Source organism: Columba livia, chromosome 8 (assembly GCF_036013475.1).
Source record: "Columba livia isolate bColLiv1 breed racing homer chromosome 8, bColLiv1.pat.W.v2, whole genome shotgun sequence".
In the NCBI taxonomy this organism is placed as follows: domain Eukaryota; kingdom Metazoa; phylum Chordata; class Aves; order Columbiformes; family Columbidae; genus Columba; species Columba livia.
The window spans coordinates 16608763-16623381 of record NC_088609.1 but is presented as its reverse complement, the minus strand read 5'-3'; the positions used below and the strand labels follow the sequence as shown (position 1 = coordinate 16623381).

The window sequence follows — 14619 nt, the reverse complement described above, 5'->3', positions numbered from 1 at the left end:
CCCAGTAGAAATTTAGTTCTGGTATTTCAGAGGCCATCCTCCGAGGTCAGACCGCTTCCCCACATGCACCCGGGGTTCCCCGCCTGCCCACGAAATGGGAAACTGAGGGGGTAGTCTGTCCTAGGAGATCTGCCTCTAAAGGAAAGGTACATGAGGTACTCAAGTCCTTTAGGTGTCAGGTTACGGCAACAGCTCAACCAAATTTTAACACTTTGACTTAGAAAGGGAAGACTTCAGTCCATCAACCAAGAAAAAAGCCCAACAAAACCTATCTCATCTATCTCATTTTTACCTGAGGAGAAAACAAAAAATGATCGATGACTTCTTTTCATTTTTTTGACCAGCCTTAATCAACTGTGCTAGCAAGACCTGCTCTTGTAGAAAATTAGCTTTAGAACTAAGCAAACAAATTCCCACCTTTTAAAATCCTGATCTATTTAAAGCTGTTATATACAAGTTCAAAAACTATTTAATTTCTTAGTTTCCCAGCTCCATATTACACAAGACAACTTTAGCACCACAGCAGAACACTGAAAGAATTGCGTTTATATTTGAGGTTTATTACGGAAAAGGTTTCAAATAAGAGGCTTTTCTGTTGTGTTAATTTTTTTTTTGACCCCCTCCAGACTTCTCCAAGAAAATCCTTTCATTAGTTTTGTGAAGGGTATTTTCTCCACACACACAAGAGAACAACTCTGGAGAAAGTTCTTGGAAATACCTAGAAGGGGCACCCCTGTGCTTCCAGGTTGCCTTTATCTACGTGCACAGAACAAGCTGTTTCAAACGGTACATACTGGAATGCGGACCTCAGATTTTCAGTTCAGTAGCACACTTCATCAAGCAACCAGAAATCAAGGCAATTCAGGTGTTTTACCCTAAAACACCTAAAAAAGTGTTAGGTCATGACAGATTTCTCCCGGTGCACTGAGCTGGTTTATTCAGCAGACACAAACAAGTAGCCAGTCTCCTCAGTGACAAGAAATGAAGCTGAATTAACAGAGGAATACAATTTACCACTTCACATCAGATGCTCAGGTAACTAACAGACTAGCATGCTGAAGTTATAGCCTACCCTCATGACACTGCACACTCTCCAAGAACATTATTAGATTTAAAAAGGGTGGTGATCACCATTCAGTGACCATCAGTCATACCTGCTGCTGATTCACGCATTTCAGAGCGATTCTACTGACACTAATACTTGGTGGCAGTTCCCCAAGTGAGGCGAGCTCCACTTTATCAACACCAAAAGATCATTTTGGGGACAATATGTTTGAAGATCTCTCCCATAAGCCATGCATAAGGGGGAAAGCGATGCACAGCCTTTGCGCTGGCCCCTCCACATTAAGTGAATTTCATGACAAAGCATTTTGCCAGAGACACATCAATCAGACTGGCTATTTGCTTCTGTCCTTTGATAAAACTCAGCATAATGGATGAAAGGCTAGGAATCATCTGTACTCAAATAAACAAACCATAAAAACAGGCACTCAGCAGACAACTTGCACACCAACTTCCTAAAAAAATTGTTAAAATAAATGTTTCCAAACAAAGCCTTCCATAAGTTAAGCCTTCCTCCTCCAGTGAAACACATTCCACCTAGAAACACATCCCAGAACTTTGCTATAAACAGCCACTCAGTTTCTGTATGAGCAGAAACAAAATGTTCCATTCAAAACAGAATTCATTTTTATATATGCATATATAGATAGACAGATTTGAGGTTTAAATTGTATTTATCCACTTCAATGTTTTACATGCCCCAAAATAATATTTTTTTTAAAACTTTTCAATTTCAATGACCAGCTGCAAACAGCAAAGAAGGAAGTGAACCGCTCGGGTTTAATGGGGTGTTCTATCTAGCACGGGTTAATAATTCTTCTTTTCCCTGTTTTGGTTAAATGAACATTCTCTTACCATTTGTCTGGTTTGTCCGTGGTTAGGCAGACCTAACAAACAGGAAAGAGAATAGAGCTGGTAAGACCATTGCTTTTCCAAGACAGAAAAAATAAGTACAAAATCAAAACACACGCAGCTATGATTGCAACTGTGTTGTTTTGCTAAAATAAGAGTTGTCTACCAACCTAAATTCTCCCCTCCTTCACATGTAACTGAGGAAAGAGCTTCCTTAACAACACGGTTTGAAGAGCAGAGCCCCCAATTAAAAACATGTTCCACTTGCTCAGTCTTTTCTGAGTTTACACACTCATCTTTCTTCAAACTACCTCTAAAGGACATTTCCTCTTCCAGATATGAGGTTTTCCTCAAGTCTTGGGAAAAATCTGGCATTCTGTTAAGAGTTTTGGAGGAATTACTGACATCAAGAAGGAGAAAGTGGAAGGTATTATACACTGTCAAGACAGCAACAAATGAAGTCTTTCCTATCATACTTGGGTCCCCAGGGAACTCTTCAGCTCAGACGTGAGCTACAAGCTGTTGGCAAGCAGCTTGTATCTGCTGAACCTACCACAAGTAAATACTTGCACAGGCGCAGCTCCATCCATCACAGAGCACAGCGACTCCAGCTACCACACAAAGCCCTTCCCCAGAAACACAAACAGCATCGCAAAGCACCGAGCACAATGGCTTGATTTCACTTGCTATACTACCATGCTGCCACAGCATATGTACTGAACTATATGTATATGACAGCCTGCGGGACACACAAAGGTCTTGGGACAGAACAGAATGATGCATTGCTATAAGGCAGCAGGGTATGGCATGGAATGGACTGAGACACCTAATAAACCTTTCTGTTACCATCTTTTAGTTTTCTAAGACGCATGCTCCCGGGAAATACCATTTCGTTAGCATCAGTGCACCAACCCGTCTTTCTTGGCCCCTTCTGGCTGAGAACCAAAATATCAGAACCCCCAATCCAGCAGGTATGACAGCACAGGCATCAGGAAACGCTGTCGCTGGCTGCAGAGGTTATCAGTCTGAATTCTGCTTTCACATTCCTAGCAAGCTTCCCAGCTTGACTTTTGAAACTTCCCATTGCTACCGAGTTGGGCTGTGACGAAACAGGGAAGTTCTTTAGAAAACCCAGAAAAAATGAATTTTGACAGCTCAGGGCCAGCACCCAACAAGATTCCTTGAGATTCTCCTTGGTAAAACCAAACACAATGTACTCCCAGCAAGCGTGCCAGGGAACACATGGCACGGCAACGCATCGGGAGGGAGGAAGGCCGAACGGGGGACATTTTCTGAGCGTTAGATATCATGACACCACATTCAAATCAACAGTTTGTATCAAGTATATTTTCCATTCTGGGTAGATGTATGCTGTTGGCTACTTCAAACATGAAGACACACTTTGAATTTTTGCAGGATTTTTGTGCCTAAGTATCCACAGAGACGAAGAAATAGTTGCCAGAGAGATTCCCACCAAATCTGTAGAACAGATGTACCAGGCACCAAGCAAGAAGACCAGTAGCAGCCTTTGGATGTTGACAAAGGCGATGCAGGCACCAGATAATCACTCTTCTTACATGGGAGCAGCAACTGCCTCCAAAACACAGCTGTGAGCAGCCGCTGGAGCTGGACGGACAAAGAGCTCCACGGGTGCTGGGAAACAGCACAGCCAGCAGGATGCAACCTGGGTCTGTTGGCTTCAGAGCTGAGCTCTAACACTTGTTGTTTTCTTCCCTGTTCCATGGCAGAAAGATAACATTTTCTCCATTCACAGGAGCTCCGAGAGATGTAAAACAACTGATGTTGGTCCCTGGATTGAAGTCATACATTTCATTTTAATCACACTCCAGATCAGCTCTTTTCGTGTAAAAAGAACATACACGATGACAGAAAAGACCAGCCTACAGGAGCAGCTGATGTGTGGCTGCTGCGATGGCTATGCTGGATGTACAACCAGTAAACAGAGCTGTTTCCAAGCACCAGAATCAACCCAGAACATTCCACGGTGACGTGCTGAGACTGATACAAACTGAGCGAGGGCTGAGCAGAACTGGTACTTATTGTGAGTCCCAAGGTTTCAGAGCCCTCAAACAGCAAAGCAGCAGCACTAACAGGGACCCACCTCACCCCTGAGCTGAAGCTTCTATGACAAAGCTGCCCAAGACAACTTTTTGCTCCAGTAAAATAAGACACAAAACAGAGTTTCAATATAATTTATACTCTTGCTATCACAGTAATAAGGTATCCAATAGCACACAAATCTTAGCTACCTCTGAATTTTGCCTTCAGTCACACTCTGATAACTGGAATTCGAAAGAATAAATATAAAAACAGACACTAAAAGGACTAGCTTCAGCTTGTAATAAGAAGTCACACCAAAAACATGCACAGCTGAAGCGCTGCTATAAAAGGAGCATCTTTTACCCGCAATGGTCACCACAGGGATGCAGAGAGACAGTGTAACATCTGTGACCCATTGCAGAACAGCTGTCAAGTCAACAGGATGCATTTGTACTGAAAACAATGGATTCTCACCCAAAAGTTTTTGCTGGCTTCTGTACTAGAGATGAGGTCTGCGAGACAGGAACCTCTAAGCACTAAACCCGTCCCTGGTCTCTGGGTGAGGAGTGGTACAGACAGGTGACTCCCCACATGAAACTCAGTCCTCCCCAAGGTGCTTGCTCCATTTTGACAGATCAAGGTTTGAGAGACACTTCTCACACACAAGCATCCACCAGCAGGTTAAAAAAGGAGGGAGGAATATTAATATAAACCAGAGGCAAAATCCAACAGGGTTCTGGCAGCTCCTCTACAGGAGAAAAAAACCCCGTCTTTATTTTATGGAATGATGTCCAGAGAAGCCACAGGGTAGAAAGTGTGAATGTTCCTTTTGACGATATCTAAGGTCCAACTGCTTGGATTCACATAGTTCCACACCAGAAACAACACTAAACTCCTTCAAATAAGGGGAAAGAAAAAAAGAAAAAAAAAAAAAAAAGATGAATCTAAGCAGATCTTCCTCTCTTCTGCAGCCCAAGAAATGGAAATATATTCTGAAAACTCAAGATTCAATGTCACCTTTTTTTTTTTTCCACAGCACTGAAAAATTCCAAAGCCCTACAAATTCTCCTCCCATTCAACTCCTCCTGCCAAAGTCACCTCTATACACTGAAATAAAGAGGAGGTCCCAGAGGATAACATGTAGACAAGGTAAACTGAAGACGTATCTGGAGATACGTGTGGATGTCCTGTGCCACAGACGATTCTGCATTGTTATTGAAATGGCAACAAAACACCTAATCACAGCACAGAGTCTGACACCCTCAAACATGCCCACAGCTTCGTGACAAAGACCTCAGAGCCGTTCCTCCTCAAGCATAAGCACAATTACTGAGATTTTTGGCTCAAAACCAGACACAGCAGGTTACTGTGCCCTAACGATCCTTTCATTCTTCAAGTATCAAAGTTGCAGATTAATATATTTCCACCCTCTAAAAAAAGGCAGGTGGGGCATGACTACCACGAACAGCAAATTCAAGTCTGTTACTACTGTTACTTTGCAGTTTTGTCCTTTGGGGATGGGAGAACCATCTCTCTGTCATCTAACCTGCTTCTTTTCCAACAATCTCTTATCATTTGAATCTAACGCTTTTGGATTTGTTACATTTAAATTGAGAGGATACACAAACCTCACTTCCCGATGGGAAGGAAACCTGCAGGTCTGGTGCCAGGACAGCCCCAGAGCAGACACACCAGCTCTTTGCTGATCCAGCCCTGTTCCCCGCGGGAGGTCCTCAGCACCTGAATGGCAGCACCCAGCAATCACTCCCACCACACAAATTCTGCCTGCTTTTTTACCAACACCACACAACTGCCATTTCAAGAAGCAGGAGAGCCCAAAGCCTCAGCAGCACACCCAGCTCTGATGGGAGTGCAGGGGTATTTCCATTAAGGTTCTACGGCAAGCACCGAGGAGCTGCAGAACGAGCACCAAGCATGGCCACTCTTCTACTTGGTAGAAATCTTCCAGTGCATTTCCGTTCCTGAACATACACACCATTGCCTGTATATTTACAGAGCATTTCATAGTTGGCAAAACAAGTTTGTACAGAGCTGACCCTAGTGCCAAGGAGGAAGAGCAGCCCAGCTTCCAGCCACTGGCTATAACTTGTTTTTAAACTTATATTTTCTCAAATTTACTAATGCAAATTTTCAGGATATTCACCAAACACAAAAATAAGGGTCCTTCATCTCATGTTAACATAATTAATCTTTTCTTTCTTTCTTTTTCTTTTTTTTTTAACCAATGAGGACATTAAGCAACTAGTCACAGATGGTGGTTTGTTTTTAACTTCTGTTTACCAAAGAGAAGTATGATGCAGAACATGCAGTAACATTCATAAACATGTCTTCAGTCACAATGAACATAAAGAACACACTTTCACAGCCAGCAAGTTTACTATACTAAAATACATTGCTTTCAAAAAACCACACTCTTCATATGTATTTTCCTTTTCCAAAAGTAATCCTACTCCTGGAATTCCATCCTTCCCAGCAGCAACAAAAACATCAACAGTACCACATTTGTGAGCAAGCTAGAAAAAAAAATATAAAAATTCATGCATGAATGAGGCTTGATGAATAAAGATTTCACTTCCAAGTTACTGGTTCACTTGAAGTAGTCTCTGTGTGTTGACATATACACATATACAGTTTTTGCACGTTTATAAGAATGCTGTAGCACTCCCCTTAAACTGACAAGAGTGTGTTACCACTATGAGTAGACTGAGTGTCCACCTTCTAATGAGCAAAGGCTATACAGAAACTTTCAGGAATGCAAGTGCAGCAAGCAGAACAGAGCATAAATTGTACCAAACACCACCTAGACTAACATTTTCTTAAAATTGTGTTGTACATAAAAACAAGTTTTAAATTGCAATTTACTTACCTAAGTAAGTTCCTACCAAGATTGGCAAAGGAAAAGGAGAAAAAAAGATTTAAGGTTAAAAAAAGGAAAGATTCACACAGTTCAGAAAACAGCAGTCCAGCCCCATGCAACAAACACAGAAACACAGGCTGGCTTGGTTGAAATGAAACACAGAAGTGATCACAGCTCTCTGTGGGACAGAGAAACCCAAGACAACATTAAACAAACAGTAACTGCAAATGAGAGCTTTAATTCTGCACGAGTAAGTAGTGGCTTATTACCCACCTCCTTCCACTAAACGCTGTAAATTAACCTCATTGGATTTGGACAGTACTTCTCAAAATGCTCAGTCTAACAGTTCACATTATTTTGCTCCACAGTGCCTCACAGATAATGTATTTGTTCATGCAAAGCTGCATCTTCTGCTAAAAGTACTTTGAGGACACTAATAATACTTTCTGGGCAGTGACATCCAACTATAATGAGTCGGTAGTGACCCCTGGACAGAATGGGGAGAATGGAGAGCTGCTGTCTATCTTGGTGTTGAGTCTGTCAACACAATCCGCTCGCATTCCTAAAACAGCATCCTGGTATATTCTGGTCTGGCTGTAACACACCAAGTAGTTAAAAAATAGAGGTAACAAAACAATGCACCTCACTGCTTTAGGATTTGCTGATCCAAGCTATGTAAACTAGAAACCACCAAATTATTCACTCTTCTTAGAACTGGGAGTATTACACATCATATAAATATATATACACATGTGTGTGTGTATAGATATACATACACATTATATGTATCATACATGTAGATTCCACTTAATTACACGGTCAGGCTTTGTACTATCAGGCGTATTTGCAATTCTACCCTTGCATTGTTGTGCATTAATTTCCTCTCATTTTAATTGCACCCGCTCCCTATCACTGCCTCGGGACACGCACTCTCCTCTCAATCAATATTTGCATCTTACTCCACACCATCCCTCATAAATGAAACGGTTTTCACTAGTCAATCCACAGAGCATGATGCACATCCACTGATTCCATTTCCAGATCTTTCTCTGCAACACCAAAAGAAACTAATCACAGTATCACAGCTAAGCTGGAGGCAAGTGAAAAAGGTTTCACTTAACATCTGAAGACAAAATCCTAAGTACAATTCTCAAAAAATAATCTGTACTTTTGGCATATAATCTAAAGCAAGGAAGTTGCACAGGCACATGGTTCTTGGGGTCTCCAGGAAGCATTTCAAGCAACTTGTCATTCTTCCCAGCTGTGCTGCTGCTGGCAAGAAGTGCCTCCTCTTAGAGGCACTGAATATTTTCTCTCGACACTCGTCAGCATGACACTGGTCTGGATACCAACAGCTAAAGGACTCTTCCCCAGCACCCCATGTTTCACACTATTAATTAAAGGACCAATACTGCCTGTTTACAGTCATTCCTAGATGGGCAGGTTTCCTTTGGTTGGTTATCCTTGATTTCAGAAGGGGAGCCAGGGCCACTGCTGACAAAGGCAGAATTTTGATTAAAATTATGCATACAGGTAAGATGAAATTTTCGGCAAGGTCCAAGTCAGCCAGACAAAACCTTTGAGATAAGTCTGGTCACCTACATGGCTGATGCTAGAGAACTTCCTTATATTTCTGGTTTTGACCAAGAACAGTATTTCCACTTCCATGCTCCTCTCTTGATAATTAAACTAATGCCACACTAGGCTGATGAATGCTTCCACTTCTCGGAGTTCATTCACGTTTCCCCAAAAGGAGGTGAAAAACAATGAACCAGAACACATTAAATTAGACTGACATTCCATTTTACTTAGAAATTCCCAGTAGCACAAGCAAGGTATTCCAAAAGTTAATTAACCTCACTCAAAAATTTGCAGCTTGTTTCTAGCCAAAGGTTTTCTACTGTACCTTCTGGCTACTGCAGCTCATTATTCCATTCCCAGCTAGACTAAAAAGCCCTCTATTATTACACTTCTGCTGCTCCTGTCAGCAGAGACAAACATCTACAACTTCCACTTTGATAAAAGCATTTTCCATTATACAGCGTGTTTTCCAGTCCCTTCACCATTTTCATGGCTCTTCTATTTACCCTCTCCAATTTTCAGCATTTGAATCGCTACCATTTTATCAATGCAAGTTTGTCACTGGGAAAAGCCTTCCCTTTATTTCAGCTACTCATTTGTGTCCTCTCTCTGCCAATTTTAGAGTGCATGTGATGATCCTGAAAAACGAATTTGATTAGATGGTGTAAAAGAGAGAGGAAAAAAAAAATAAAACAACAAAAAACCTAACAATGCTCCCTCACTTTGTCCAGTAGGAATTTGCATAGACAAGTATCACGTAGACCCTGTACTGGGTAGCTGTAAGGAAAAAAAGGAAGCAGGGTCCAAAACATAAAACATCCTCTCTACCTCTCTAGAGGAAGTTTCATGGCAAATATTGGCATTCAACCCCCAGAACATTAATGAAAAAGCAATAAACTAATGTTTTTTTAACATCTCACTGTATTTGACAACTTATGAGACTCCATGTACTTTTCATGCTCCAAAAATAGGATTCTGCAGCAATCTGTCCCTGCTAATCTAATGTTGAAGGAGAGTTGTGAAGGGCACTGTATGCTAGTGATGCTTCCAGTCTGACTTAGAGAAGAGGAAAACAAAACAGATGAAAGGACTACATCCTTTTTATAAAACATAGTGGAGGGTAGTGAGGAGAGATGAGATTAAGAATAGTTTCCTCTTCTTGGAATTCAAGCACCAGTGGAAACTATAGATGCCTGGCCAGACAATTCATATTAAAAGTCTGAAAAAGTTCAGCTCTCTAAAGTTAAGCAGGGATGAGTCAGAAAAAGAACAGGTGAAAATAGTTTGAGTTACAGTAGCAAGAGAAAAAATTCTAAAATCTTAAGTACTCTTTTAAGTGCAGCAATTTCCAGCATTTCCATAATTAGTTTTAATTAGCTCTGGCTGCAGCCCACTAACAAGCCTCCTTTTCCTCCTTGATCTCTCACCACCAAGGTCCCCCTTTTCCCAGCCTTTCCTCAATTCCCATTACTACCTCTCTTCACAGAGCTCAGCCTGACCAGCCCACACACACCCACAGACCAGGTGGTCCTTCCATCTCCAATCCCTCCGCCCTCAGTCATCGTTTGGCCACATTTAGGAATGATGTTTCCATTTGTGCAGGAACATTCGTCAAGGCACTTCACCGATTAACTTTTCTAAGAGCTGAATTCTAACTACTGACCACCAAAATACCAAAGGGTGGCAGAGCCTCATATGAAAATCTTCCAGCAGTGCTGCCTGAAGAAATACCCAAAAAATTATATGAACAATTCAATTTTCAGCAATATTAAACAGCCTAATTCTAAATGAAAGAAGCAGGTGTCATAGGAATTTAAATGCCTTAGAAACCTGTCCACCAATATATACCTATAAACATGAATCTTAATGCTTTACACTAAGAAAACTCATCACATGCAACCAGGCATATTTTACAGTATTGATACTTCTCCCATGAGTTGGGAAGTAATAACCCAGCACCAACAGGCTTTTATCACCAGCGAAGAGGCAAAGCCAACCATAATAGCTGTTCACTGTTTCATGTCAGGGTCTGCGACACAGTGACCTGTCCAAACCATAAGAATCTTCCAGGTGCCATCAACACAGAACATCAGCAGGAACTACAAAACCCGCTGGATAATTCCTATAACATTGCAGTATGTTAAACATCTCCTTGAAAACTATTTCAACATAGGCGGACAAGGTGTCTTCCTGCACCTAAATTTGTGCAAAGGATATTTTGAGCCCGTCCGCACAGTCGTATCAACACCAGCTTTTCTTTGCAGCACGCTCCTACAATGACCTAAGTCAGCCAGTGTGCCACCATGTATCACCAAGGGCATAGGAAAAACATGAAAACAAAAAACCTCCCATATTTTCCCATAGTATCTACAGGAACTATGTAAATGAAGAATCTGATTGTTTATAACAATTCAGTTTTACTCTCATTAATCTTTTTCTTCTAGCTTAGGTCAGTGATAATTTAAAAAATCAGTCACTGTGGATAGATGGGTTTATTTCAGTCCTTTTACACTAACTCACTGCCTCCTAAATTCTGGTCACAAGGTTTCATTGCTCGTGCTGCCATTCACCCCTTCTTCACAACAGGTCCAGCTTGTGCCCTTCCTCTCCAACCTCCTTCTCTCCCAGGCCAGTGATCCTGTGTGACTCCATCCAGAGGCAAGGAGAAGCCTCAGCACCGTGTCTCCAGTTCGGGCACAGCACAGGAGACTGGCATTACCCATGCTCAGAGCCAGCAAAGCTTACCAGCTCACATGCAAAGCAACTGGGGACCAGTGCTAAGTGGCACCAGCACATAAACTGCCTCCAGGCCAGAAACAGATCCACCAACACTCCACCATCTGTTTCCCTGTGCCCAGCAGATCCTGACCCAGGTTCTTTAAACCTTGTTTCCTTGCAGGTGGTTCCCTTCCTTCTCTGTCTCGGCAAAGCTTCCAGCAACCCAGGGTCAGAAAATATTCCAGACGTTAAACTTGAAGCGTGACAAGCATTTTCCATTCACAAATAAATCTCAACCAACAAGTTTAAGCTGAAATGCTCGTAAGTATATCCAGTTACACTCACTGTCCCAGCAGGGAAACAGAATCTGGGACTGATTCGTACTCTGTTACCCAGCAGTTATAGGAACAAATATTACTCCAAGTGTTTCAGTGGCTGGCTGAGAACAGACCAAGAAGATGGAGCAGCAGGGGCTCGGTGACAGCCGGTCCCTGTACAACTATGCACACACATGTCAGAGAAACGTGTGTTCTGAGGAGCCTGGACAGGTACTTCACCAAAATCTTCCTTCTGCAAACTGCTCCAGCAACAGTTATGACTGAAATCTACCTAATCAAATATGTACATCAGCAGACAGACATTTTAAAACACTAAACCAAGAATCCTCCATTTCCAGTAAGTAAATGTTCTCAGGTTATCAAATCCAGCGCTCTACACAGAGAGAGCCTGAGGGAAGGGTCAGTTCTTCTGCCACCTCCCTCCTTTGCGCTACAACATCTCAGAGCATCAGCCCAGTGTCACCTGCTGAGTGACTGAGCAGTCCCCAGGCTGACGAGGACATTCAGCAGGGAGCAGCGGGCATGCCCACAAGCAAGTGGTCACTAGGAGACGTGGAAATTCAGCAAGCTACTCCACAGCTGCATCCCTCATTACTAGACAAAGCTTCCGAGGAAGGCAAACTGACCAGGGCAGCAGGGTTCTGCTGTTCTTCCCAAAACACAGAAGTTAAAAAGCATATTGAAAACTCAACAACAAAACATCAAGGTATAAATTCCCAAAGACAGCAAGACAATCACTGTCCTCATTCTCATTTTTTTCTCCACATGCACTTATATATGCGTGCATGCAAATATTGATAGCAGCCATCCACTGCCTCAGCCATCAAACAAAAAGCTTAACATCAGGGCATGCAGTGTTGGCCATTTTGTGGTAACACATACCTTAAGATTTTTGTTTGCCTGCCTCATGATGACATTTGTATATCCTAACTACTCAAAATTAGTCTGTTTTATACAATTTGTTTAAGTGATATCACATGCATGTTTCCTGCACTAACAAAAACTGAAGCTTCTGAGGTCTATTCGGTAGTCAGAACAGATTACTTTTTAACCTGTTCAAATTTTGCAAACCATTTCTACGGCAAGTAGAGAACACACACTCTCTCCCTGGTAAGACTGTCCACTCACAGTGGAAAATATAGAGGCTTGAACATAGGACTCAATGTGAATACTGTCTCCTATTTCTTTTGGTCGATGTGAATTTAAAACAGTTCAGGATGCATCAAACTTGGATTTCTTAAAAGTCAAATAATGACACAACACCTAATTTCAAACCAACCATCACAGCTTTCAGCAGTTTCACAAAACTGCTAGAAAACTCTTCTGTCAACTTGAGAAATGAGTAAGCAATTCAGAAAATAGCACTTCATGTCTTCAGCAGGGTTGTACAACTTGTCATCTGCATGTGAAAAGCCTGGAAAGGTGAGCAGCATAACCACAGGTGGAAACAGTTATCCAAGGAACACTTAGACATCAACACAGAAGGTGCACACAGACTCATAAGCCACAAAGCACAGACAAGCCAGCAGATGAAACTAAAACCCACTCTCCTAGCATAAGCTGAGCGCAGCTTCAAGGTCTTACCCCTGCTAGGCATCAACAGGCGCTTCTTCATGTTGCCTGATAGAGCACAAGTGGACAGAAAAGAGAAAAACATCACATCAGCAACCTCAACAGCAGCAGTTTAAAAAGTTCTTAAAACACAAACAATAAGACATCAAATGTCTGCAATTGAATTTTAGGTAAGCCACATATAAAGTTAAAATTAAAGGTAAAAAATGAGAAAGATTCTCTGTATCTTCCTCCCTGCTCAGGGCCATAATTAAACAAGTTTCTCTCCCCTGTTATGAAAAGCTACCCTCCGTGTTCTCACTCCCATTAAGACCATTTGAACATGACCTTTTATCCTCATCTGAGAAAAGACTGCACTTCCTCTTTCCCGATGCTCTCAGGCAAGAGCGACTCTTCCGAACAGAGCCCTGGAGTCTGTGCCAAGAACACCCTGCGTCTATCTCCCACTTTAAACACCTTCCCCTTGCCTTTTCGTGAGGAGGAGATGAAGCCCAACCTCCACTGCACAGAGGTGCTCAGTGACAGGGCCAAGAAAAGCGAATGCGCTGGTTCTGCGCAAGGCAGGGCAGGTTGATGCCACACACATCTGGCACATCTGCCTCCTTGAGCTGGGCAGCCGCCTGCCTCTCACAACGACACACAGCTTAAAAAAAGCTGTAAACCTCAAAGGAAAAATAAAACATCACTGGGAAAAGCTATTGAAGTTTTCTTCATACTGCTAATTTAAAAACTGAAGGGCATTTTCTCCCTCACTGTCCCATTTGCAAGGTTGGTCAAGCCAGGCCGAGTTCCACTCGCACAGCAGCTTTATGTGCATGTGCCACCCAGGCAGGACACAGCACACATCACACCCAGAAGGAGAAATGGGACAAATAACTTCCACAAAAAGAAAAAACTAACACCCTCCCCCCGCCAAGAATAAGAAACTTCCAATTTATATAAAGGGCTATAATTTTAAACAACCTCCTTGTATATTGAAAGGACAGAAGAAAAAGCCTATACAGAAAATATACATTTTGCAGAAAAATATTTACCATCCATTCCATTGTGTTGCTCGTAACTTCTTTTGCCCAGGATAGTTGGGGACCCATTATTAATGACAGGCGTAAACTTAGCAGGAGTCAGGTTGTTGAGAGAACTGGACAAGCTCTTTGCAGGATCTGGTTTCGGAGGACATGGATGAGACTCTGTTGTAAAAACAGCAAGGGTTTTTTTGGTTAGTGAAGATACTGAAATTATAAATATGAAAACAACCTGCAAACTTCCAAGGTGACCAAGCATACCTCCCCTTATATACCATCTCGGTCAATAATTTTGACTGGAGATTGCTATTTATATAAGGCATTTTAAGTATATTTAGGGATTCATTTCTACTGAAGATATTGAAATCAATAACAAAATATCCTAAAATAAGAGCTGTTAACAGAAGCACTTCAGATCTATTTGCAAAACACTATTCTCTGAAAATTTGGAATCGACTTAGGGGTGCTCCATATTTAAAGCTGTCTTTGAGCAGTCATGCAACACCCCCAAACTCTGGGCAAATTAGAACTTTTC

At 42.0% G+C, this 14619-nt stretch overlaps 1 protein-coding gene across 9 annotated transcripts in view; it reads right to left on the bottom strand.

Annotated features, from left to right (window-relative positions):
* The window catches only part of MTA1 (metastasis associated 1), an 82852-nt gene that overhangs the window by 6560 nt on the left and 61673 nt on the right, over nt 1-14619 (bottom strand). For 3 of the 9 annotated variants that reach the window (XM_065072273.1, XM_065072269.1, XM_065072272.1), the window contains exons 16-19: nt 14097-14249; nt 13075-13110; nt 6863-6874; nt 1918-1949 (exon numbers count right to left, since the gene is read on the bottom strand). In XM_065072273.1, the coding sequence (XP_064928345.1) occupies nt 1918-1949; nt 6863-6874; nt 13075-13110; nt 14097-14249 (233 nt within the window). The remainder of the gene's footprint in view (nt 1-1917; nt 1950-6862; nt 6875-13074; nt 13111-14096; nt 14250-14619) is intronic. The other 6 variants (XR_010474304.1, XM_065072270.1, XM_065072271.1 and 3 more) reach the window with 2 other exon arrangements.